This window comes from Heterocephalus glaber, unplaced genomic scaffold (genome assembly GCF_053883595.1).
Source record: "Heterocephalus glaber isolate CG9 unplaced genomic scaffold, H.glaber_assembly_v1.0 deba00001497, whole genome shotgun sequence".
In the NCBI taxonomy this organism is placed as follows: Eukaryota; Metazoa; Chordata; class Mammalia; order Rodentia; family Bathyergidae; genus Heterocephalus; species Heterocephalus glaber.
In genome coordinates, this window is record NW_028258320.1 from 64,934,689 (window position 1) to 64,959,760 (window position 25,072).

At 46.7% G+C, this 25,072-nt stretch overlaps 1 protein-coding gene across 2 annotated transcripts; it reads right to left on the reverse strand.

Annotated features, from left to right (window-relative positions):
• Positions 1-302: 302 nt before the first annotated feature.
• Positions 303-23,918, reverse strand: Bag3 (BAG cochaperone 3). Of its 2 annotated transcripts, none has more exons than XM_004838827.4 (4): positions 23,417-23,918; positions 6,465-6,791; positions 4,549-4,944; positions 303-1,672 (listed from the first exon to the last, which is right to left on the reverse strand). In XM_004838827.4, exons 1-4 carry the CDS (start codon positions 23,909-23,911, stop codon positions 851-853), a joined length of 2,040 nt encoding a protein of 679 aa, XP_004838884.2. In that variant the 5' UTR covers positions 23,912-23,918; the 3' UTR covers positions 303-850. The 2 variants fall into 2 exon arrangements, with proteins under 2 accessions (XP_004838884.2, XP_004838883.2); XM_004838826.4 differs by having other exon boundaries at positions 303-1,675; positions 23,417-23,916.
• Between the last annotated feature and the right edge of the window lie 1,154 nt (positions 23,919-25,072).

A 25,072-nucleotide genomic window follows, 5' to 3' on the forward strand; every position in this document is an offset into this window, starting at 1 on the left:
TTGGCCCCAGGCCAGGAAGGCAGAAATACTGCCAAAGTGGTAGTGTGGCTGCTGGCTGGAGCAGTCTGCAGTGGTGATGTGGTGGGCGCATTCTGTGACCTGAGTCCGTAGGCCCAGCCCGGGTTCGGGCTCTATCTGAGACTGACAAGTGACCAACTCATTCTCTCAGGAACCTGGTAGATAGAGACATTAATGTTTCCCAAAGCAGGATTGTAAATTCATCCACCATTTATTTCTAAAGCCAGGGACAATCTTGATGTCACCACTCTTTTCCAAGTTTTACAAATCACACACACACAAAATTTGAGTTACATAATTGCTTTATTTTTCCTCTTTCCAAATATAACATTAAAGTCACCCAACATACAGATAATACTATGGCTCCTTACACATCTTATTCTATCTAAATTTAGGTATTTGAACTACGAGATGAAAATCATCCCATTAAAATGTCAACATTTCTGAAAAATGCATTCATATTTATGTGATGGGAAATTGGCTCCCCATCTACCTCCCCCCAAAATTCCTTCAGTCCAGAGCTATAGGAAGACAGTTCACAATCATGGCTAACATGTGGTGCCCATGCACAGAAGGGGCCCCAAGACAATAAGCAATGGGGTTAAACTTCTGAAACAAGCAACTTCTTTATCTGTACAGAATAAGAATACAGAAGAAATGCATCATTTTCCTTTTAGTCCTTGTATTAGTATTTTGCCTTCACCCAAATTATTAGGTACCAAGTGGCTACAAATAATAAGAACCAACTGACTTAAAGTCCCTGAAATACATGCAACTTAAAATTCCCTAAAGCACACAATCAGTTCCAAGTCTGATTTCTATTGCATGTAGTCTATGGTGCAGGGTTGCCAGCTGAGTCCGTGATGCTGCTAGGGTTTGCAGCTGCTGCTTCTTTGGCTTCTGGGTGCTGGGTTTCAGTTTGGGGATCTTCGTTTCCGGCACTTTTCTTTCCTTTGTCTGCTGCTACAGCATTCATCCCTATGATTTCCTGAAGCGGCTGATCAGTTTCAAGGTTGCTTGGCTGGAGTTCATAGACCTGGACTTGACCGGGGACATCAACTGCTTTCTGTTCGAGTTTTTCCAAGATGGTCTGAACCTTTCTGACACCATCTCTCCTGGCCTGACGCACATCAGCTCGTCCTTCAGGGTCCACGGAATCGAGGGCCAGCAGCTCTTTGGTCAAATACTCTTCAATCATCAGGTATTTTTTGTCAGTTTTCTTGCCTTCGAAGTTGTCTACAGCCTGCTCCAGCCCCTGAACCTTCTCCAGGATGCCTTCCACCTTCAGTACACCTGGATGTTTTGGTGGGGCCTCAGCTTCTTCTGGTTTGGGGGCTGTAGCTTCTGTCAGAGCAGGGCTGGGGGTTGCCTTCTCTTCTGCAGCCACATTCTTTGGGGAAGAAGGCACAGCAGAAGGGGTGGGGCTGGGAGAAGGACAAGGAATTGGAGCAGAAGGGACCTTTACTTCTACCTTCTCAGAGGGAGGGGGTGGCTTCTGAGAAACAGGCTTAGAATCCACCTCCTTGCGGATCACTTGAATCGGGATGTGTCCAGGAAGGAGATCTGGCCCAGCTGGGCCTGGCTTACTTTCTGGTTTGTTTTCTGGTTTGTTTTCTGGTTGCGTAACGGGAGGAGACTCACGATGGGTCATGGGCTGCTGAAAAAAAAGAAAAATACAGAGATTTTTTTTTTAATAACTGGCTAAAAGTCACAAGCAGTTGTCTGTAGCTAGTACCAGTTGGAAAGAAAATGGGAAATATTTTTTTTTAAAGTTTACCAGTATAAAAAAATTTCAAAGTCAACCAACAACCAAATTTAAAATACGGTATTAATCATCTATATGACAACTATTTTTTAAACTTCCATTGATCACTCTGGACTATTTGTTACCTCTCACTGAATTACTCTGTAGATGGTATTCTTATGACAAGGGAGTGGGGACAATATAGTTTTCAAAAATGAAACTAGCAAAACCTCATGCTGACCGCTGAACAGGGTTTCATCACAGCAGTCCTGAGTGAATCTGACTCAGGACGCAACCATGGAGTCACTGCCACAGGTTCTCTGTCCTTACTGTGTAGAGCCTCTCCCTGTGGTGTGACCTTTTCATCTCCTGCTTCAGAAAAGAAATGATCTTTTTAAACCTGTGACAGCCTACCAGACATGGTGGCACATGCCTGTAATCCCAGCACTTGGAAGGCTGAGGCAGGAGGATCGCCAAGTTCGAGGCTATATAACGAGTTCAAAGCCAGCCTGAACTACATAATGAGACCCTGTCTCAAAAAAAACAAAAAATATGGCATTCGTGACTTCCCATGGTAGCCCACGCTACATTTCCCAGATAGAGCGTGTACTCTGAGTCTTGCTTTTATCTTCTTTTTCTCTTGTTCTGCCCAGGTTTGCTCTGCTGAGCTGGTTTCTCCCATACCCCTTCACCCCTCACTTTTCAAATAAACTTTTGGCACCATTAAAAAACAAACAAACCAGTGATGGCAAATCTATGGAATGTGTGCCGCAGCAGGCCGTTTATTATCGAAAGCCCTAAAAGGTTTGCCATCACTGGCCTGGACTAACGGTTTTTGCCCAGACTAATTTACTTTTTGAGAATAAGCAACACGATCAAAATAGTATAGTTAACCCTAGAAGAACTGAGCACATTTGGCTAGAGCCTAACACTCAGCCATGATGCAGCATCTCAAGGCTGACTTCCAACTTTGCATTCTTTCATGTGACTGGAGGCTGCAGCCATATTTTTTAAAAATGAACTATGTTGGAAACAGGAATATTGTGTTCTTATAGCATGTACGTGAATATCTCAAATCCCTTTAAAAATCTCACACACCCCAATTGCATTGATTGAGAAATAAATGTTGGGTTCTACCATTTCTGAAGTGCTCCTAATTTGAAATGTTAACTCTTGAAGGTCTCCAAAAGAGAGTTCTTTGAACAAGCTATAAAAGGGAAGTCATGATGATCAAAGTTAATGGAGGTGAAAATATGATTAGATATTATTTTACTGATTATGGAAAACATACAGGAAAGATGTGGGAAAACCTCTTTATAGATGGGGACTTCTCTTCTAGGATTACTGAGCCTAAGTATGGATATGGTGCAACACAGCTATCCAAACACCAGTAAGTTCCTTTTCCACCAAATCCCTTTTGCCAAACTTTGGCCCTTACCACTTATCAACCCACCAAACACCCACTCGGGTTTTAAAAGCAATAATGGAGTGCCGTATAAGAAGTGACTTTAGAAACAGGCAGGGAGGGTGCCCTAGGGCCCGTGGTCTCTGAAAATGTCAAGGCCATGAAAGCAAAGGCTGAGGAACTGTTCCGGAGACTGAAGAGAAGTAATATCTAAATGTAGTATTCACAGTCCTGGATTAGACTTTGGGGTGGAGAAAACTGCTATGAAGGAGACTTGGAAATGGATGTATACTGGACTGTACTGGATAATTCTGTGAGAATATTAAATTTCCTGAATCTAGTAGTAGTAGGTCCATTGTGGTTATGAATGTCTTTTTCTTTCTGTTTTTTGTTGTTTTTTTGTTTGCAACTGAGGATTGAACCCAAAGCCTTTTCATTGAGCTATGCCCCAGCCTTTTTCTTTTTCTTTTTTTTAAATTTTGAGACAAAGTTTTAAGTTGCTCAGGCTGGGCTCAAACTTGCCATCTTCCTGCCTTAGCCTCCCAGAGTGCTGGGATTACAGGTGGGTGCCACCATGCCGAGCTATGAATGCCTTTTTCTTATGAAAATATTTGCTGATGTATTTAGGGGTAAAGGGGAATGATGTTTGCACCTAACTCTAAAATAGTGATTATATGGAGGTAGGGGGATGACAATGCAAATGCAGCAAAATGTTAACAATGAATTTGGACAAAGGGCATATCAGACTTTTTTGTATAAATCTCAACTCTTTTTTAAGGATGCACTTATTTCCAAATAGAAAAGCAAAAACAACTGTAAAATAAGGGTGTTTTTTCTTTTCCAGGCCTTTGGATAGTGCCACCGTCTGTAGGAAAAAATGCCCCACACGTGTTCATGGGTCCTTTGGAGGGGAGGGAACACTAGGCTGTGCTGGTCCTTCCGGGAGGGGTTCACCCAAGCACAGGCATAGAGAAGGGATAAGCAGCACAGGCCCGCAATGGAGAAGCAGAGGCAGTGAGGACACAGGTTACCCATCACACCCCTGCCAGCAGTGGCTGGGTGCGGAGGGCCTGAAAGGATGCAGTGGGCACAGAGGAGCTGGGACCCACATGTGACAGTGACGGCAGAAGTTCTGCCCAGCTGTTTTCTCAGCCCTAAAAGCAGCCACAATGGAAAACAACCAGCTGAGCAGAAGATGCAGAGAGTACTGAGAGTCCATGGCCCTTATCCTACGTTTCTGTTGAGGACCAGCAATTTCCAGAACCTCACTTTTTCCCAATTTTATTCATGCTCACTCAGCAGAGCCGAAGCGGGTGCCCAGGGCACATGCACAGAGCTCTGCCGCTTCCACAGCAGTCTGCCAACACCTCGCCTCCCATACCTGAGGCCTGTCCACCACAGTGTGCACACGGATGGGTGACGGGGAGTGCACCGGCGTGCTGCTTCTGGCCGGGGAGCCCTCCCGGCTGGATGCGCCTCGGACCGGCGACCTAAATGGAGAGGCTGCCCGCCGGGGCTCCCAGTCTTCCCCTTGGATCTTGTGGTACACAGGCTGGTGGGTCTGGTACTCGCCCTGCTGAGCCGGGTAGTGGGTTTTCTGGGCTTGGTGGAAGGAAGGCTGGGCTGCTGGCCGGATGACATTCTGCTCATGTATCACTGGGATGGGGATGTAGCCCCGGGGCAGCTGGTGACTGCCCAGGCTGCTCCTGCCAGAGGAGGGCAGGCTGGCTGAGGAGGACGAGGATGAACAGTCAGAGGCAGCTGGAGACTGGGACCGCTGTGAGAGAGAAAGGATAGAGGACACCATCCATGAATGATCCACTCTTTCGGCAATCCAGCTTCCAATGTGTACCTGCTCATGGCACGGTGCTCCCCAACATCTCCCGCCTGGAAAATGTTCCCACTCTCAAACTCTAGTGTTAGGGGTGGGGGTGTGTTTCAGTGGTAGAGTGTACGCCTAGCATGGATGAGGCCTAGGTTCCATCCCAAGGACCACAAAAGACTATTAAGACCGAGAACTCTGGAATAAAGAAGACTGGGTTCAAATTCTTAGAGGCTCAATAGCTTTTCCTGAGCCTCATCTGAAATGTGAAAAGAGTAACACCCCCACCCATGGGCTACTGTGAATTCAGTAAAGTCACCTGTGAACATGCCTCAGCATGAGCAGTGCACACAGGAAGTGTTTGGCCATTGTGTCTGTAGTGACTGCATATCCTCTCACTCCCATCTCCTTAACCCTTCTCTAATAATCTATAGAGAACCAGCGGAGTAACTGGGATCTATGTCCCTCTGTAAAGCCCAGGGCCCCAGGCCAGGTGTCTTTCACTTGTGGATCCTCTTCTATTGTCTACAAAATGAAAAGGGTGTCTCCCCAGTTGAAGTCTAAGGATCTTGTTAGTTTAAATTTCCAAAGGCTCATGTGTCACTGATTTTTGCAGCAAAAACATCACAAATGTAGGTACTGCCTCTCCAAGAAAGGACAAAAATGCTTCCTTGTATCTCATGTTTAACTACAACGTTTCACCCCCAAGCAGGTGGTGAAGCTGAACAGATTCAGAACAGAGCTGAGAGGCAATCACGAGGCTGGGTGTAGTCAGGAAATGAAAATTTGTCCTCAAGAATAATGCCAGTGGACAGGAGGGGATGATGTACAGACAGGAAAGTGAAGACAGCTTATTGCTCAGGAATTCTATTAGATCCACTGGCCCCCAAATCCCAGCTAAGAGCCAGATTAACAACTATTCTTTAGCTATTAATGTACTCTATTAATGCAATGAATCTACCAGCATACCCTGAAGTGTTGGGCTTTGGGAATGAAACCCCTATCTTAGAACTGCTGCCTTCCTAATTCCTATTTGGGATTCCTTTTAAACTGTGGGGGATGCTTTGTTTTCATTATCAACATAGCTCTCTGAGCAGTTTGTATTTATCCATAAGTAACATGATGAACAAAATAATAATACAGCTCTCTCTGAAATGAAAAGCCCAGTGTGAGTAGGGAACACCAGAATCAGGAGCCAGGAGCCCAGGCTTCTGGTTCTAGCTCTGCTACTTCTTTATGCATCTGAACCAATCAGTTTATAGTTTACTCTCTTCGCTCCGGTTCCTTAACTACAAAAATAAGCCATGTGACTCCTGAGCAAGCTACCTGGAAAACACATCTGTGCAACACCGAGGGACAATGTGGGGCTGTCAAACTGTCTTTGTAGGGGGACCTCTGATGCTGCAGGGGAGGCCCAGACCCTGGTGTATCAACTGGTGCTTGGCCCAGGGTGACCAAGGCCTCCCTCGCCTTACCTCAGGTCCGTGGGAGGCTGGGGGTGGAGCTGCTACAGCTGCTGCCACCTGGCTGCACTGTTTATCTGACTGGGTGGCTTCTGGCACACCACGCAGAGGAGACTGGGACATCTGAGGAGCAGCTGCTGCTGCCTCAGTTCGGAATCGCTGTGTCCCAGGCTGGGGATAGGAGCGGAAAGGGTGTGGCTGCCGGTTCTCAGAGGCTTCATGGAGGACCGGAATGGGAATGTAGCCTGGCCGGAGCTGAGGGTACACAGGATGGCCTTCCCTAGTAGGCAGCAGCCTGGATCCCTCCCGTGAAGGGCCGTTGGCAGAGGATGCAGTTTCCTAAAACAAAATGTGGAGAAACACAGATTGATTAGAGACTGGAAAGAACACAACCCTGAAGAGGAAACAGTGATGCTGAGTCCTGTGATCTTCCAGAGTGACTTGGACCCCTCAACTTAGGACAGCTGAGCACGGGGAGCCCAGCTACTCCACAGCCCCTGCTTCTGCAGCACTATATGTAAGAGCTGCGGCTGTCTCAAAAATCTTCAGAGGCCTAGACCAGAAGGTGATCCTCCAGGAACAAGATTCAACTCCCAATACGAAATTACAGTAAGCTTCTCTGCTTCCCAAAAGGCCCTCAAGTTTCCCAGAGTTTGTGTCAGACCCAAACACAGAGCACAACTTGGAAACCTTTACAGAAAAGTGAAGGGTGAGGCACTGCTTCCTCAGGAATATTGTTAGGACAAGCTCCAAGGGAGGGAGCTATACAGGAATGCAGAAGTGTCACAGGAAGGGAGCGAAACACAGGAATTAATTGTGCTAGTGTTCTGACAACTGACAAGAGTCTGCCTGGCCAAACTCCGAAACTACTCAAGCTTTGCCTGGGCCCACCTGTGCACTTCCTTATAAAAGCCAGTTTTAGCAAAAGAACCCTTCTAATTATGGTGAGCCAGAACTTCCTTCCTGCCTGTGGTATCTGGTCATCCTCCGTATCTTATCAGGTTCCCTGCCTCAACTGCCTCCACCCCCAGGGGAGGTCTGAGCACCCTGGCCTGTCTGAAGCAAAAATCCTGTTAGGTCAGTTTAGCCAGAATCTCCCTTTCCCTTGATGTTTCTTTCCTTTTAGTTGTTTTCCACCCACTGACCCTCACTGCTGCTTGGCTACAAATTCCCACTTGCCATGCTGTACTGGGAGTTGAGCCCAATCTCCCTCTCACTACAAGACCCCACTGCAGTGTTTCCCACTGTGCTTCAACAAGCAGCACAGAATAATTTTTTCTTTAAAACCACAAAGCCTACTTGGGTGAGGAGCAGTTGGGGTCCCTCTCTTATGTCCTCTCATGAAGTTTTCCCTTCAGTGGCTGGCTATTTTGGGACCCTTGAGAAGGCCATGTTCCAAAATGTATCATAGGGAAAGATCTTATTTCAGATAAGGCGGGTCAGCAGCTCCCTGGGCAATGCCATCTCTCTCTCCTCACCACTTCCTCAGCATGGAGGGTCCCTCCCCAGGGGACAGGAGCTCATAGTCTGGGTCACAGGTACATATCTGAGTACGTTAGTATTAAAGGGAGTGAGCCTTCTTTAAGGAGGCATCTCTATACATGTGTAATTCTAGCACTTGGGAGGCTGAGGCAGGAGGATTGCCATGAGTTTGAGGCCAGCCTGGACTACATCAGTTTAAGCCTGGACTACATAGTGAGACCCTGTTTCAAAAAGAAAGAAAAGGGCCGGGGATTTAGCTCAGTGGTTTCGCTGCCTGCTGCGCAAGTGCAAGGACCCGAGTTCGAACCCCGGTACCAAAAAAAACACAAGACTCAAAAAGAAAGAAAAAATAAGGGGCATCTCTAGACTGAGAATCTATGAGACTGCAGAGTATAATTTTTGCTGCAAAACTGTTCAAAAGGGCAGGCACCAAAGGCTGGTTTGCATTTTGAGTGACGAGACAATTTTGCCATGTTGCTATTTATACACAGGTGGGCACCAGGTGGCTGGCTCTGGAATTTAGCTCTTTCAGGCCCATCAACTGCCTCCCTCCTGCTGAGATCAGGCCGCGGTAAAGCCTGTTAAACACAGGAAAAGCAAGGGTGTCACTGTGTCCTTGGGGACACTGCAGACAGGCACTTGGCACTCTCAGATTAGAATGCCCACGTGCTCAGGGCGGCAGCATTATTTTAGTTTGCTTAACTCTCAGGTCACTCCTCTCAGGAGCAGGAGTGGATCCAGGCCTCACATTCAGAACCCAGTTTCTACTGTGAGGCAGGCACCAAAGGGTGCCAGCCTAGGGTACTAGAGAAACCCTCTGTTGCTCAGTATTGAGCCACAACATTCCTCTGGGTGATGTGTCCATTACCTGGGGCTCCCTTCCTTCCAGCTGCAATCAGGAGCCTGCCTAAGTCGTGTAAAATCATCCGTGCTGCGGGAACTAGCAGAAAGAATCAACAACTGGGATCTCATCTTATTAAAAAGCTTCTGCACTGCAAAAGAAACCACCAACAGAGCTAAAAGACAACCTACAATATGGGAAAAAATTTTTAGCAGCTGTACCTCAGACAAAGGACTACTATCTAGAATATATAAAGAATTGAGGGCTGGGAGTTTAGCTCAGTGGTTCCGGCACCTGCCTTGCAAGCGTAAGGTCCTGAGTACAATCCCCAGTACCAAAAAAAATGTTCAACAACACTCGTCATTCGAGAGATGCAGATAAAAACAACACTGAGATTCCACCTCACCCCAGAAAGAATGGCTGCTATCAAGAAATCAAACAATAACAAATGCTGGCAGGGTTGTGGGGAGAAAGGAACCCTTCTCCATTGTTGGTGGGAGTGTAGACTGGTGCAGCCACTGTGGAAGTCAGTATGGAGATACCTCAAAGAACTAGGACTAGAGGTCCCATCTGACCCAGCTATTCCCCTGCTGGGTATCTTCCCAAAAGAATTAAAAGAATCACACCACAGTGATATATGTGTACCCATGTTCATAGTGGCACAGTTTGTAATAGTTAAAGCTTGGAAGCAGCCCAAATGCCCATCAACTGGAGACTGGATAAAGAAAATGTGGGTTTTTTTTTAATAAAATGGAGTACTACTCAGCCATAATGAATGAAAAACTAGAATCATTTATAACTAAATGGATGCATATCGAAGCCATACTCTTAAGTGAAATAAATAGGACACACATGTGACACATGTGTAAATACCGAATAGTTTCTCTAGTGTGAGAAACTGAAAGTGTAAATAAGGGTTAAAATGAATAATTGATCATTTGAAATAGGAAAAAAGGTCCAAAGACGAAGTTGTGAAGGGAGGGGAAGGGGAAAGGAAAAGAGGGAAAAGAAAAACTATGAGAAAAGAAAAAAAAATAGAAATGAAATCTATGTAAATAGAGAAAGGCGGAGGGGGTGAAGGGCGCACTGGTAATGGGGAAAAAAATAAGAACCAAGATACGTCAGGTACAGGTAAAAACACCCAATGATAAATGTAAACGAATTGTATACCTAACATGTACCAATAAAAGAACTAATAAATAAATAAATAAATAAATAAATAAAATAAGGGCCGAGGATTTAGCTCAGTGGTTCTGCCGCCTGCCCCGCAAGCACAAGAACCCAAGTTCGATCCCCAGTACCAAAAAATAAATAAATAAAATAAAATAAAATAAAATAAAATAAAATCATCCGTGCTGGCTGCCCAGGGCTCACTTTCTTCTAGCCCCATCCAAAGCCTCCATCACTGCACCCACTCAAAGCCAAGCAGCTAGCGTCTGAACTCCCCCACCCAACACCATGATCGGCCCCAGCAGGTGTGACTTTTGCACTGGGGGCCAATAGGATGGGACTACAATGCACAAAACAAACAGGAAGCAACTTACAAAGCAGCAGAGGCTCAGCTATGAGGGCAATGCAGGGCTTTTCCAGGGTGCAGGTTGGCCCCATCAGGACCCAAGTTCATTCTTGCCTCAATTTGTAACAGCCCTGCAAGCCCAGATAATCCTCTTACCTCTTTAGGCCTTCATTTCCTTTTCTAGAAACCAGAGCAGGCAATGAATGTCCACTGTGCAGAACCGTGATAGTTTTATAAGACACACTAAGAGAAACACCCAGCCCACGACAAATACGAGTTTCCTCCCTAAAGAGGCACCAGATTATGCTCTTCAGACTTCCAAGTATCAAAGAAACCAAAAGTGAAGGATAAAACTAAGTAACGCTGATAGGGATAGGTGGTGATAAATGGGTATATACCTATATAGAATTCTATCAACGCTAGACTTCCCTGCAACCCAATAGTGCCCACCCATGCTACCCACGTCTAACAGGTAAGAGCTTCCAACCCCATGTACCTTGTCCCCGGCCAGGGCCTGAGTGCCTCAGACAAGCTAGTAAGTGGCTCCCCGGGGAAAGCCCCTGGATCTGGAAGGCTATGGAGCCAGTCCATATTTTATGCAAGTCAGTGACTATATTTCACACCTCAAATGAAAGAGAAGAGGGAAGAAAGAAGGAGGAATGAAGAGAGGGAGGAAGACTCATCCTGCTCAAGGACCATGATGACAGAGGCTGTTTTCTAGAGCCAATGTCTAACTTTGGTCTTTCCAGAAGTATCGCGTGTAGGTCAGAGGAGGGAAAAGTGTGGTCACTGTGGGCAGGGTCAATGTGGTCCCTGTCAGAGCAACAGCTGCAAGGGAGACTGGACAGAAAGTACTGAGCTATAGATGAGGCTGGAGGCCCACGTCCTGTCCTGAGAGTTGCTGATCATCACAAGACAAGCCTCAGCTAGATGGAAGGAGCTGAAAAAGGAGAAACTACCGCACACCGGCAAGTGACGGAAGAAGTCGGGGAGGAATAAACAAGTGAGACCAGAGCAGGGCAGAGACACAGGAGGGAAGGGGCGGAGGGAGGGAAGAGTGGAGGGGGCTGGGAAAGTCTTCTCTGGTTGGCAGAGCAGGAGAAGAGAGAGGATGAACTTGGAACTGAATGGAAAAATCAGGCTGCCAGCAGGCACAAGCTGGATGGCTAGGAGGGGAGGGCAGCCAGAAGGCTGCTTTTCCTTACAGTCCTGAGGTCTGTGCTCCTGGGCCGGCATGAATAAAAACTGTGCGTCTTTCACATTTGAAAGGAGTCCTAGGCCCCTCTTCCACTCTGGGCTTTTTTTTGCCTTAGGTAAGTGACAGACCACACTGACTTCACAAAACAGGCAATTGACACTTGCACCTGAATAAATAATTTAAACCAAAAATGAAACTAATGAAACTTCCTCGCATAATAAGTCTGTTCTGGGAATGCTGACACTGCTAAGGCTCCTACTGCGCCATTGCTAGAGTCTTACTGTAAATGCCTGTTTCTACTAGGTAAAAAGCACTATCTGGAGAAATTATATTGCCCATTCTATCTTCTATGGTCTTTTCATAATAATCTTATTTTAAAGAAATGTTTTTAAATGAAAAAAATGTGCAATATTTATAATTCCCCTAGAACAGTGGTGGTGAACCTATGGCCAGCTGTTTGTTGTCACTGAAAGCTCTAAAAGGTTTGTCATCACTGCCCTAGAATATGACTGAAACATATTCTGAGTCCATTAAGAAGTGTTCTCAAGCGCAAGCACTCGTACAGAGACGGCTTCTTGGTTACAGGTCAGACTCTCTGCCTGCCCTATCTAGACTTCAACAGGGACTAAGGAATCACTCTGAGACCATGTGATAGGCAGTGGGGTGCAATTGCAGCCACCAAGCAAAGGACTCCCGATCCTCCCCTCCTTAAGACCAGCCAGCAGCCCAGCTCATTATCCTTGCATTTTGGTAAAGGCATCAGAAATACATTCGAAATCCAATTAGGAAATAAGAGCCCCAGGGCCTGACCTTCACTGCTTATCTCAATACTTTAATTTATAAAATATATGAGTAACCTTCCCCCTTATTTGCATATTGCATTAAAATCCTCTGAGGTATGTCTTAGGGCTCCAAACAATTCCATGTGTGAGATGGCCAGCAGAAAAAGCAGGAACAAATCACCCAAATTTGCCCTATTAAGAGTTAAGACTTTATTATTAAAGAATTCTGATTCTGAGCTTGGGCCTGCTATTGGGTTTGTCTACTTAAGACCATATCTAAGCTTCACTGCTGATCTGTAACAAGTACACAGGCATAAAGGGAACAGCTGGGAGACCTGAAAGAAACTGTACTTGGTTTTACTTTCTGCTCTGCCCCAAAATGTGGTACCTAAGCAGCTTGCATCCCTTCCCTGGACCTTAGTTTTCTCAGCTGTAAAATCCAAGGAAGGCCCAGAAATGTTCTACAGATCTGTGGTTCTCCATCTGTAGGGGGCAATGGAGCACCCAGGACAGCTCAACCTAGTCTGCTTTAATAGGTAGGTACATGAGGACCCTGAGTGATTGATTCATATTAGAAATTGCTGGAATTCAAGGCACCTGAAGTTTCATGTACCAAATGAAGAAGAGGCTGAACACCATCCTCCAGCTAGCAGTCCTTGTAGTACCCTAGAATCAGGGAGAGGAACTCTTGGGTACCCGATAGGTGTGCACCTATTGATATATATAAGCTGGGAACATTCGTGGGACAGTGTGGGAAAAAGGTTTGCCTTGGCCCATCCTCAACTGGCACCCTGTACGTTGGTGAGCCTAGGAACCCTAAAAACAGGCCGCTCCCCCCCGCCCGTCAGCCTTGAACTTTGGCTCCATTAGTACAGTGCACTTACTGCTACAGCTGGCCCCATAACACTTCTGACCTGACAGCACCGGAGCCTTAAGTAGGACACGGATTCTGTTAACTGGATTTTTAGGCCAGAAAAGCCTTCACCCAGGTCAGGTGTTGAGTTTTACTAACAACACTTCAAAATTTCTAAAACAAAGAAAAAAGACGGAGGAAACATGTAACCCTAGAACTCCCCCTGTAGCTAGGGTCTAGGTCAAAATTAAGTGGCTTGGCTCCCCTCTGTCAGGCAGGAGATAAACATGAAGCTTTCATCTAATGTATAAATAGAGTTGAGCTTCAACATCCTATCACAACTTTCTGTTTGGTACAACAGGCCATATAAATGAATTAGCATTATTAATGTCAATTTGTTATATAAATAAACAGCCATTTGTATCCCTATGGCCAAACTCACTTCTTTACATTCCCACTGGATTGTGAATTACATCTTTCCCACTACTTTCTGCACTGTTTGGGCCACACAGTAGACTGGATAAGTTCTGAATAATTCCGTCAAAGTCCATTTACAGCACTTCTGAGGAGGTCAGTTTTGTCCTGGGACTCAAAGTAAGATAGAAGGTCTATGTGGGTCACAAACTCTGTGAGCCACCATGATTGGCTGATTGAATCACAGCTGACTGGCGACTTGCTCTGATATGCCTGCTATTCAAACATAAATATTTTATCCTGGGATTAGTGAAATGGATGTTCCCATGTGTTTTTACAGGAGCAAATTTTTAGAAGATGAAACCATCATCATCTCTCTTTACAGTTGTGTCCAAATAAATAGGAATTTTCTATTCCCGCAAGCTGGTACCCCGGGCTCCAATCTCTCCCTGAATTTACCAGCCAGTGACCTCATAAAATCTTCTGTTTAAGATTCAGTTCGTCCAACTCTAAAAATCCTTATATCTTTCAGCAGTTTTTCAAAGATTTCAGAGGAATAAGGCATGAGGTCTTCCTCAACTCCATGCCACCCCCTGCCCTATAGAATCCTGTTGCTTCATTCCCTAACTAATCACTCATCGGCCAGACTTTGTCCAGCAGCAGTTGGTTGGGCCTATTGTTTATGAGGCCCAGTTCCTCAGTTGTTCTTACCAAGTTGGTAAAAGTCAGTTAGAGCTGAAAGTCTCTTTATCTTAAAGTCTTTAAAAGTCTTAAAAGCACTGATTAGCAAGGATGCCATTGTCTCTGCTGAACACTAACCTGGAAGAAACAGCCAAAAACCTACTCTAAGGACCCAAGCCCTGAGCTCTCCCCTCTCTCCAACAGGGCAGGGGCTTGCACAGACAAGCCAACACTCCACTGCACTCGCTGGAGCTTCCCTAAATGCATCCAGAGACCTAAAGGAGAGAGGGCAGGCCAGGCTGGGGCACAGGAAGGTCCACCAGGGTGTCGAACATCTGCTGGCATCTCAACACCAGGACCACAAGTGGTCCCCAAGCCAAGCATGTCCATTGGCAGCTGCTGGTTATTTCCTTGGCCGCAGGAAGAGCTACAGACTCAGAGCCAACCTTCAGCCTCCCCACTGTCCCCCACCCCTTGGAGCCTTCTTCAAGGATTTCATTTAGCAGATGTGGCAATAGGATGGGGCCCAAGGTCGCACAGGAAGCTGATACATAGGCAGGCCGAGAAGCCCAGTTGAGGGATATTCACCTCCTGAACTCACAGTTCCAGGACAATCAACACTACCTATTTCCTCTTCAGAAAAATAAAGAGAACAAGGCAACCTGCTTTAAACAAACTAAAGCCAGGAGTCACAGATGGAAAAGTGTCTGAAGCCTCTACACCAGGAAGAAATCCCTGTCTGAATTGAAAGAGACCAGGACAGGACCCCCCCTCACTTCTGGTACCTTTCCATGGCATTCTCAAAGCTGTGCCCCATACAAAGTGAGCATTCTGGTCATATGGACATTCCATCTGTTGGACAGCAAGCATATGTTAAGTGTCAGTAGACACAATATACTTTGCCAAAAGAAAAAAATCCTCCAATTCATCACCAGGTGGAGCAAGGAGAGACCTTCTGTGACCAGCAGTGAGACCCTTGGGAAACTCCTGGGGTATTCTTCTCCCCAGCCTAATCAGTTCCTCCAAGCATTCTTCCCACAACAACCACATTCGTTGGCCTGTCTCAGGCAGGAGATCCTGGTTGAGTCAACAGGCTCATGGAGCTGAGGGCTGGTTGAGGTTCCAGAAAGTCCAACTGCCTTCCTCTCCATACTGTCCTCACAAGGGGCTCAGGAAGCCCAGGGCAACACACTAGCTGGGGAAATCAGCTAAGCTTGGTACAAGGGGAATAAGAAGAGATTTAGCTTCTGAGAAGCAAGACTCCAAGTCTATCTGAGAGCTGAAAGACCATGTCTGTCATTGGAGGTAACCAAATGCCTAACTGCAGATACCGTCCTCACCTACAGCAGAGGCTGTAAACATCTCCAGGGACTGCTCACACTCATCAGTTCAATTCAGACTAAACACCTTCCAAACAGCATCTCCCTCTGCTTTCCCAATCCTGTTAAGCAAGTACTATTGCCCACTGAACAGAACAGAAGAATGAGGCTCAGGGAGGGAGAGCAATTTACCTAAGATTTCTAGAACCCAAGTTTGTCTGATGGTAAGGCCAGGCATATGCTAATCCGTTTGCTATCCCTTCCCTGCAGTACCCATGTACTACATGATAACATTCATGTATTATTAATGTCTCCAAGCCCTTTCTCTTCCTGGGGTAAAACGAGGCAGGAGAGAAAGTATTTCATTTCGCCTGGCTGAGCTGGGCTGAGGTTCAGACTTGGAACATTCAGTTCAAGTGTGCTCTGGGTCAGGGAGCCACCACTCCGTGCTGAGTCATCGGCCCAACCATGGCAGGGCCAGTGAGAATGAAGGCACTCTGCTTAATTCTGAGTCACCATAGCACCAAGACAGCACTGGCACCCTGCATAGGGTCACCATCAGCACTGGGGCTTTTACAGAGAAAGGACTCACTTTGACCCAGCAGGAAAGCTGGCCCTGTTCTGATGCTAAGGGGGGCCTGCTGCACTGATCCAGAAGGTTCAATCAACCAGCAAACTGGCTGCCTTTTCTTCTGCATACACAGGTGCCTTCCTATCCTCCACTGTTTGGATTTTTTAAACCATTCATTCATTCGTTCATTCATCCAAGATGAATTCTGAAAATAACTAGGGGAAAAATCCACCCTTGGAATTCTACTTTAGTGGGCACTGAAGAAGTTATTTTGAAATAGGAAATGTTTGCTCTCCAACAGGATGCTGAGGACTTTTCAGTGAGAAGTCTCCCCTCAGTTCACTGGGGCACAGCTCTGTGCTGAGAGTATTGGACAGCTGAGATGTTTATAGGCTCCAGACCCAGGCAGGGAGCAATCTGTGCTTCTGGCTTTTCTGAACTAGGAGTAAATAAGAAGCTTTGTATATACATGTCTGATCTTACTGTCAGCCACAAGAACAAAACACTAGAAAGACTCATTTTCCCAGTGCCGGGACTTCTGTCTGTGCAGCTATGGATCAGTGGCGTCTGGCTGCTGTGGGCTCCCAGCCCCTCCTGCAAGCCTGCTGGAAGATGCTGTGTCACTGATGGGAACAAAGGAGAGCTTCTCCAGACCCATCAGGAGGGACTTAAATAAATCAATGCTGACATCCTCGGTGCAGAAAAAGGCATTCAGAAAGTAATCAAAAGGACAGGCCTCTGGGGACATCCGGAACCCGGGACAACGCTGTAGTGCTGAGGGACCCACAGAAGGATTCCCTTGACACAGACACCTGTCTATACTTCATAAGGGGCAGCTTTTCTTTAATCAGCCTGTACAGGCCCACACAGAGTCATGTGTTTGATTTCTACTAAGCAAGCGTACAGGCCCTCCTAGACACTGACAGCCAGAGAGATAAACAGATGGACTCTGTCTGCTCAGCTCTCAACAGGGATGTGGGCCCAAGGCCAATGAGGAAAGTGCCCACTTTCTGAAAAAAGATTTGAATTAGAGTAAGATGGAGTCCAGAGCAGGGACAGCCTGCTTCTGACAGGAGGAAGGAGGATGTACTTCATAGAAAAAGGCATCGAAATGGTAGAATAGTTCCCTCTATAGCATTTAACACTGTGACCTAAACCCAGTGGCCACTTGGTACATTTCAGATGAGATGAGTAAGTGATGACGGTTAGGATCCATCTCCTAAGTTTAGACCTAGCCTTGGGAATTGCCCAGTATTTCTGACCAACTGTAAGGATGGACTCAGGCTGTTTATCACCTGGAACTGCACCTGGGGAGACCAAGGATGAAGCGCCCTGGCTCACTAAGGGCAAGAGTGTCTGTCCCTCCTGCAGGACCCTAGACAGGGGTAAAGCCACGACAGTCATTCTTTTACACCAAGGGCCAGGCACATCCTCTCTTTGAGTCTTATTTCTCATGCATAAGGCACACTCAGTGGTTTCTATCTCAGAGAGCTATTTTGAAGATTTAAAGAGACAAGTTTTGTAAAAACACACATCCATATCTGGAACATATGTATCAATATGGTGACAGGTCAAAATAATTGCGTTCATTCCTTCCTAAAGAAATCCTGTTAAGCTTTTGCACAGTGCCTAGCTTCCTGAAAAGCTGCCAAGGCCGCCAAGATAGCTTCATAGAAATATGTGAAGACTTAATAACACCAGACATCACACAAAGTGTCACAAGTACCAGACTGAGGGATTGAGATCAACTTCGGCATCTGCAAAATGCGGGAGAGGAACTGGTGACTGGCCTCAGCAGTCTGGCTGAGTCTAAATTGTGAGGCAGAAATCGTGGCAGTGTGGAGTTGATTCATGACAGCGCAGAGCTAGGGGAGGGGAGGCTAGAAAATAACCCAGCCACATGTGATGGAGGATTCATTGATACTGGTCAATTCCACAGGGTCTCAGAGGTTCCTAATAAGCAGGGCCTTTTTCTAGCATCCATGTTAAGAGCAATATTAACACAGCAAAACTTGAAGGAGAAAGACAGGTTTGGATTATCTATGGTTTCCTACTTTGGATGGTAAACATCAGACTATCATTTTAAAATGTCAATAAAATGAAGAGTAATAAACACGTAGAATGGTTTACATAAGGCAACTGTGTGTCATTCCAGAAATGAGGACAGCACTAATCAAGCCTCACAGGTGGTATGAAGCTTTCTGACTCACCACCAGCCCCAGTAATATCCAACATTTAAGCCTTCCCAGCCCTGGCTAACGTCAAATGCTGCCACAGTTCCTGTCTATAGTCGCTACTCTTGGAAAGGGCACACTGACTCCACAAAACGGGGAACAAATTGTGTTGTCAGAAGTGCAGTCAGTTTCGTGTGAGCCAAACAGGCTGTTCTTTAGAAGAAAAATAAAGGTGTTGGATCAGCTGGGTTCCCAAGGCATGTGGCCATACTCTTTATCTGCCCCCGACTCCAGAAAACCTCTGTCCATCCAGGTGCAAAGGCATTTGCTCAGCCATGACTGCAACTTGCTGGAAATGAGGAGGATGGCACAAACAGTTTGCAATCAATCTAGAAAGTGCAAAATGATCTCATGTTTAAGAAAATTCAGGGGGTTTTGCTAAACCTGAAGCATAGCAGGTCTCTCTAATTATAACTCAAAATATTTCCAATTATCTCTGAAAGGAGGTTTCTACTTCTGACAGTACCCAAGTGTAATCTTCAAATTATGATGTCGAGGCAGCAGAGAGGGCAAGACAAGACAGAGACAAAGGCTCTGGTTCACTTCTTCCTGGGGTGCAGGAAGGAAGGTCTGACCACATTCCCATTCTTCCGTGGCCACCCTGCCAGACTCTGCCTGGGACTGTTGCCACCCTCTCCCCACAACATCTCCAGCAGAGTCACCTCCAGAAGCCAGGCACAAGGAGAGTTTCCCCAAGAAGCGAAGTGGAGGCTGGGCAAAGGTCTGCAGCTCAGATGTGAAGCAGACAGAGTTTGAGGGATTCCAGGGCCCACAAAGGCACACACTACGTCACGACTTCCCCTCTACTGAACGGGATCAGAGGCCCTTATGAATCTCACAGCAAGTCTGGCAGAATCGGCATCACCAGAAAGCTTTTTGGACTTCCAGATTTCTAGGCCTTACCCTGAGCACTCAGATTCAACATGGGGCGTGGCACGGGAGGGCAACATAACCACAGTTTTAATTATTTAAAGGAACCCCTGAAGGTGGCTAAGCTGGTGACCTCCAAGATCCACAGAGCAAGAACAGCACTGCTGAGAGAGAAGGGTCTGTCTGTCATCCCAGGGAGGTGTTGAGGGATCAGTACTGCAGAATACCAGGCCGCTATGTATTCAGGGAGGGGAACCACAGGTTGCACGGAAGTGTGCACTTCCTGATTCCACAGTGAATGCTAACATCTCCACAGGGAAAAAGCCTAGGCTGGTAAAAACTTGCCAGGAGATTAGTGGAAAGGTTAAGCCTAGGCTGGTAAAAACTTGCCAGGAGATTAGTGGAAAGGTTAAGTGTGCAGAAAATTGAAATCCAGGAAGACTGCAGGTGGGAAGGTCCAGCTGCTTAGAATGGTGTCAGATGAAGCCAATATCTTTGCCTCTGGTTGTCTCACCTCTGCAGTGATGGCAAAATACTTGCTTTCACTTGCCCCAGTGAAAATGGGGATGGAAGACCTGCTCTAACCACTTTAGGGAAATGCAGAGGATCCCCTACTAGAGGCCAGAGTTTAAGACACAAAGTGGGAGTCATTTTCTTCTTTGTATAAAAGCCATTTCTTTACCACCTTGATCAGTCTATAAACATCCTGAAGCTGAGTCCTTTCCCAAAAGAGAGCTTTCTCTCACCTTCATACTTAGGTCTTTACTGATTGATAGCATTCCCTCTCCAATGTGACGTTCGGCGGGGCCTTTTAGCTCAACTCCCTTGAAACAGCCTTTTTCTTGTTATGGATTAGGAACCAATTGCTAAATATAAAACACTGAAAACTTCCCACCGTATTTAGTCTAGAGTAAGGTATAATTCGCTTATAATTCATAAGCGAAACAGCATTAGTCATCCAGATGTTCTGTAATTATCAAAGCATGGGTTTGAAAACAATGAAGCCCAGATGTGAAGCAGGCATGGCTTAAGGGATTTGGCCCTTATCTGAATGTTAGTTTTCTCTTTATATTTTGGTACCATGTTGATAAATCTCAAATAGTTAATTTCAGAAAGAAAACTCTGCTTTTGAGTTGATCCCATCCAGTCACCAAAACCTAAGCAACCATAGCACAGAGGTCAGAGACCCAGTATTTCCACAGCAGAGAGAACACAAAGATACTCAAATAGGCTGCACAGTTTAGTGAAACTTCAAACCACTTCTAACTTTGAGCGGATACACTGCTTTTATTAGGACGTCCCACAGAGTTCTCTCCTTGTTACTGGAGCTAGCTAGTGACCTTCAGAAACACACTTGAACTCTGCATTTCTTTTTCTGTGTGTGAGTGACGGGGTCACAAAGTTGGCTGGATTGCACTTAAAACTGCAGTCTTCTTGTCTCAGCCTCCTTTATCATTTCTTTATCAGTAAAATAAAGAGGCTGAACTAAAATATCTTTAAGGATCTTTCAACCTGAAAATTCTGACTGGAATTTTCAAATCAACTCTTCCAGCCTAGAATTTCTGACTTAGTAATTTGTGTTTTGTTGGTTGAGAACAATAATAGCAACTCAACCTGTTTTCTTTCCCCTTTCAAGGGCTTATAAACCACAGTCTAACCCATCCACAGGGTGGATACACAAAGATACCAACTTGCTAGGTAAGTTTCATGTTGAAAACAAAGTACTGGCAATGTCTATGTTCAAACTTGATCTTCACTTCCAACAAAGGGTGCAAGCAGATTCAGCCTGCCTGATCTAAGAGAACAGGACCTCAAAAATATAGCTGTGTACCACACTCAAGCAGTTTGCAGTATGAGAGCTGGTTTAAAGGAATACAAGTTTCACCCAATATAGTAATAGGCTTGAAGAAACACACAAAAAGGTATATATAATTATGCCCATCCCAGCTAATTACAGCCTCTTGTACTAACTTTCAAAATAAATATACAATTAATTTCTTGTAAATGTAAACTGCTGAATATATAATGTCTCACTCTTGGGTATCAGAGGCTAATTTTTTTTTGGTACTGGGGATTGAACTCAGGTCCTTGCACTTTCGAGGCAGGTGGCAGAACCACTGAGCTAAATCCCCGGCCTTTTTTTTTTTTTTTTGGCGTGGTACTTGGGATTGAACCTAAGGCCTTCATGCTGTGCTACATTCTCAGTCAGTCTCTTAAAAATTTTATGGAGGGGTTGTTTTTGCTTTTATTTTTGTTTTGTTTTGGAGACAGGGTGTATCCCAGGCTGGCCTTGAACTCAGTGATCCTCCTGCCTCAGCTTCCCAAGTGCTGGGATTATAGACATGTGTCACCATGCCTGGCTCCAGTTTAATATTTTTAAGAAAAAAATAGTGCAGGCTCGGGATGCAGCTCAGTGGTAGAGCATTTGCTTAGCACCTGCAAGACCCTGGGTTTGATCCTTAGCACTGCCAAAAATAAAAGTGCAGAAAAATGAAGATGAATAATATAGACCTTTTTATCCCCTAAAATTACGGTTTATATGTGCATGTGGGGGAGGGTGGGGATCAAACACAGGGCCTCACACAGGCTAGGTAAGCACTCTACTACTGAGCTATATTCCCTGAAATAATGTTTATAAAGTTTTTTTTTTTTTTTTTTTTTTGGTTTGAGACAGGGTCTTGCTATGTAGGTATGTAGGTCAGGCTGGCCTTGAACTCACTATGTAGCCCAGGCTGTCCTGAAACTCTCATTGATCCTCCTGCCTTAGGCTCCTGAATGCTGGGATTACAGGTGTGTGCTACCACGCCCAGCGTATAAAGCATTTTTAATTTGGTTAGTTTTTAAATCCTCAAAATAATTTATCAAGCTGAGCATTATGGCACATGTCTGTAATTCCAGCTACCTAAGAGGCTGAGGCAGGAGGACTGATTGCAAGTTCCAGCCCAGCCTAAGCAATGTAGATGAGAACTCTTATCTCAAAAAAAAAAAAAAAAAGTCTGGATAGAGGACTGTCTTAGCTTTGGGGGGACATCTAGATACAAGCCATAACAAGTGCTGAGTGGTAGAGCGTGGCCTAGCATGTCCAAGGCCCTGGGTTCCATCCCTAGTAGCTTGCGCGCATGCACACACACACCCAGTTCTTCACTGCTTTTATTTTTGCATTTTCCAGACAGTAGTAAGCTATTCTTTTTAAAAATGTATTTATTTTTCCCAATTTTCATCTTTAAAAATACCTCGAATTTATAAAAATTAAGAAATCAATATATTAGTTAATTATACATTTTTAATTATACTTTTTAAATGAGAAGAATCCAAACTTGTATTTTCAAATTTCCATGCTCTTCATTTCTGTATCACTCCTCGATTATTTGTATGCTGGAAGCAAATCCTAAGTACGTATTTTAATACCATAACAAGGAAGGGAATGTATGTCATTAAAAATACACATCATTCTCTTTCCCTCCAGCGTGAGGCAATGTTGCAAGGCAATGGCCAACAATGACAGCCTCCAATCTCTAGTTTAGAAACTGCCTGGGAGACAAGCACCTAGTTGTTTTTAAGTCATAGTAGAATATCTTCCTAGTGAAAGCAGTTTCAAACAATAATACAATTTTAACTTCAAATACAGAAAGAGAAAATTAAAAGAATGTATTTACACCAGTCTCCTGAGTCACTCCACGCCTCAGACTGGCGAGTAGTCAAGATAACCCTCAACCCAGTTGCAGAACTGGAAGGTGGACTTCCTAACACCCCCACCCTCGGCTGCAGGCGACCCTCGAGTCAGCCGGAGCGCGCTGCGCGCAGAGATCCGGAGTCTCGGTTGCGAAGCCGGGCGCAAGGAGGCCGCGGCGGGGCCTGGCCCGGGCCTGGGGTGCTGACCAGGCCGGCCGTCTCTCCCCGGGCCCGAGAACGCAGCAACTCCAGCCGCCGGCCTCGGCCCCTCGAACTGAGCATGTGGACGGGACCCGGTGGCACCGCGCGGGTCGCACTTCCCGGGCCACCCCTCGATCGACGCCTGTCCAGGGCGGGTCTGGGGAGGGGACTCGCCGGGCGCCGCAGGACGCTCTCGGGGGCCCCTGTGCACCGCGAGGGCCGTGCGCCCGTGGCCTTCTCCGACCTCCGGCACCCTCGCGTCCCTCCGGCCCAGTCCCGCCACCAAGGCCCGGCCCGCAGGCCGTCGAGGTGGACGCGGGCCCAACTCACCTTGAGGTCCTCGGGGGGCACGCGCGGGTCGTTCCAAGTCGTGGTGCGGCTGTTGTGGTCCACGAAGAAGGGCCAGCCGGTCTGCGGGTCGATCTTGATCTCCCAGCCGGGGGGCAGGGGGTCGCGGTCGCCGGCGGCGCCGTTGCCTGACGCCATCTGCACCACGGGCGAGTGGGTGGCGGCGCTCATGCTGGGTCGGGGTCGGCCCGAGCGGCCGGGTCGCGGGGTCGCGGTGCGGGGTCGCGGGGTGCGGGAGGAGCGAGAGTCCTGCGCGCCGCCGCCGTGTCCGGGAAGCCGGCGCCGGGCACCTTTATGAATTAAAGGAGGGGGTGACGTGGCCCGAGAGGGCTGGAAGTGTCTGGAAATAGCCTCCCCGCTGCCAACCGGGAAGGAGGAGATAAAGGGAGGCAGCAACTGGCCGGCTAGAAACTTCTGGTCCCATCCATAGAAGTTGGCGGCCGCGCGGGTTGGATGCGGAGCTCCGCCCTGAGTCATCAGCTATAATCGTGGCGCGGCGGGGCGGGGAACGGGCGGGGCCTCATCCTCCCGCCCCTCTCCCGGGGTTCCTTCCCCGCCTCGGAAGTGCCCGGCGCGCCTAGCGAAGGGACCTTGCCGCCGGCGATTGGGCGCACTCACGCGCTAGGGGCGTCCTCCGTGCGTCCTGGCAGTTCTCGGCTTCCAGACTCGCTGCAGCCCTTTGGCTCTGTTCTTGGGGCAGGCAATCCCCGGGCTCCTTTGTATAAGAACGAAATTATCTTTAAGCTTGGGAAGACGCGCCCTTTCCCTTGACCCCATACACGTCTACTCCAGAACTCTGGCGTCCTTTGATTACATTTCAGTCACTTTCTCTCAGAGGCGTAAACGCTGTCCAGGAGGAGCTCTGGAGTGCTAACCTGACACCATAACAAGCCTGGGAGAAAATGGAAGCGCAGCGGAAACTCACCTGCCTGCCTTTGGGAACCTAAAAAAGAAAGGAGAGACTGCCTAAGCTGATGGTTTCGCTCTTCTTGAACCTTATATATCTCTCTAATGCAGAAATTGTCACTGCAGAAAACAACTTTAAGAAAAAATATCACACTCTTTAGGTAGAGGTTGATTCTTGCTGTCCTAAATCGAGACTCATTAGTAAAGCAAGGACCAAACCAAACTATGAAATAGTTTTGCTTGGCTGATTTAATGGTGATTGCTCTTGTAACCAACTCCAACTCCAGTGAACACCACGTTTACCTAATGCGCTTCAGAAAGAATGCCTGGGAGGCTCCAATTTAGATCCTTTTTTTTCTTTTTTTTGGTACCAGGAATCGAACTCGGGACCTTGTGCTTGCGAGGCAGGTGGCAGCATCACTGAGCTAAATCCTCAGCTCTAGATCCGTTCTTTCTTTCTGGTACCGGGGATCAAACTCTCGAGACCTTGCGCTTGTGAAGCAGGCGGTGGCACCACTGAGCTAAATCCCTGGCCTCCAGTTTAGGTCCTTAGGCATGCCAACTCATTCCTCTCCCTCGGAAACACCTTGCACTAGTATTGGGCCTGTTTCCCAACTCAGATTCAGAGGATATTCTGGGGTAAGGGACTCTGGCACACACCTGTTATCCCCACCTGTTAGGGAAGCTGAAGCAGGAGAATCTCAAGATCCAGACCAGACTGGGCAACATGCT

Bases quoted from the DNA above. Each gene is read 5' to 3' on its own strand.
- Bag3 (XM_004838826.4), bottom strand. From the start codon at position 23,911: ATGACTCAGGGCGGAGCTCCGCATCCAACCCGCGCGGCCGCCAACTTC. The intron at 6,792-23,416 runs GTGAGTTGGGCC...ATTTTGTTTTAG, and splicing joins TGCCCCCCGAGGACCTCAAG to GAAACTGCATCCTCTGCCAA. The intron at 1,676-4,548 runs GTATGGGAGGCG...CTTTTTTTTCAG, and splicing joins CTGTGGTGGACAGGCCTCAG to CAGCCCATGACCCATCGTGA.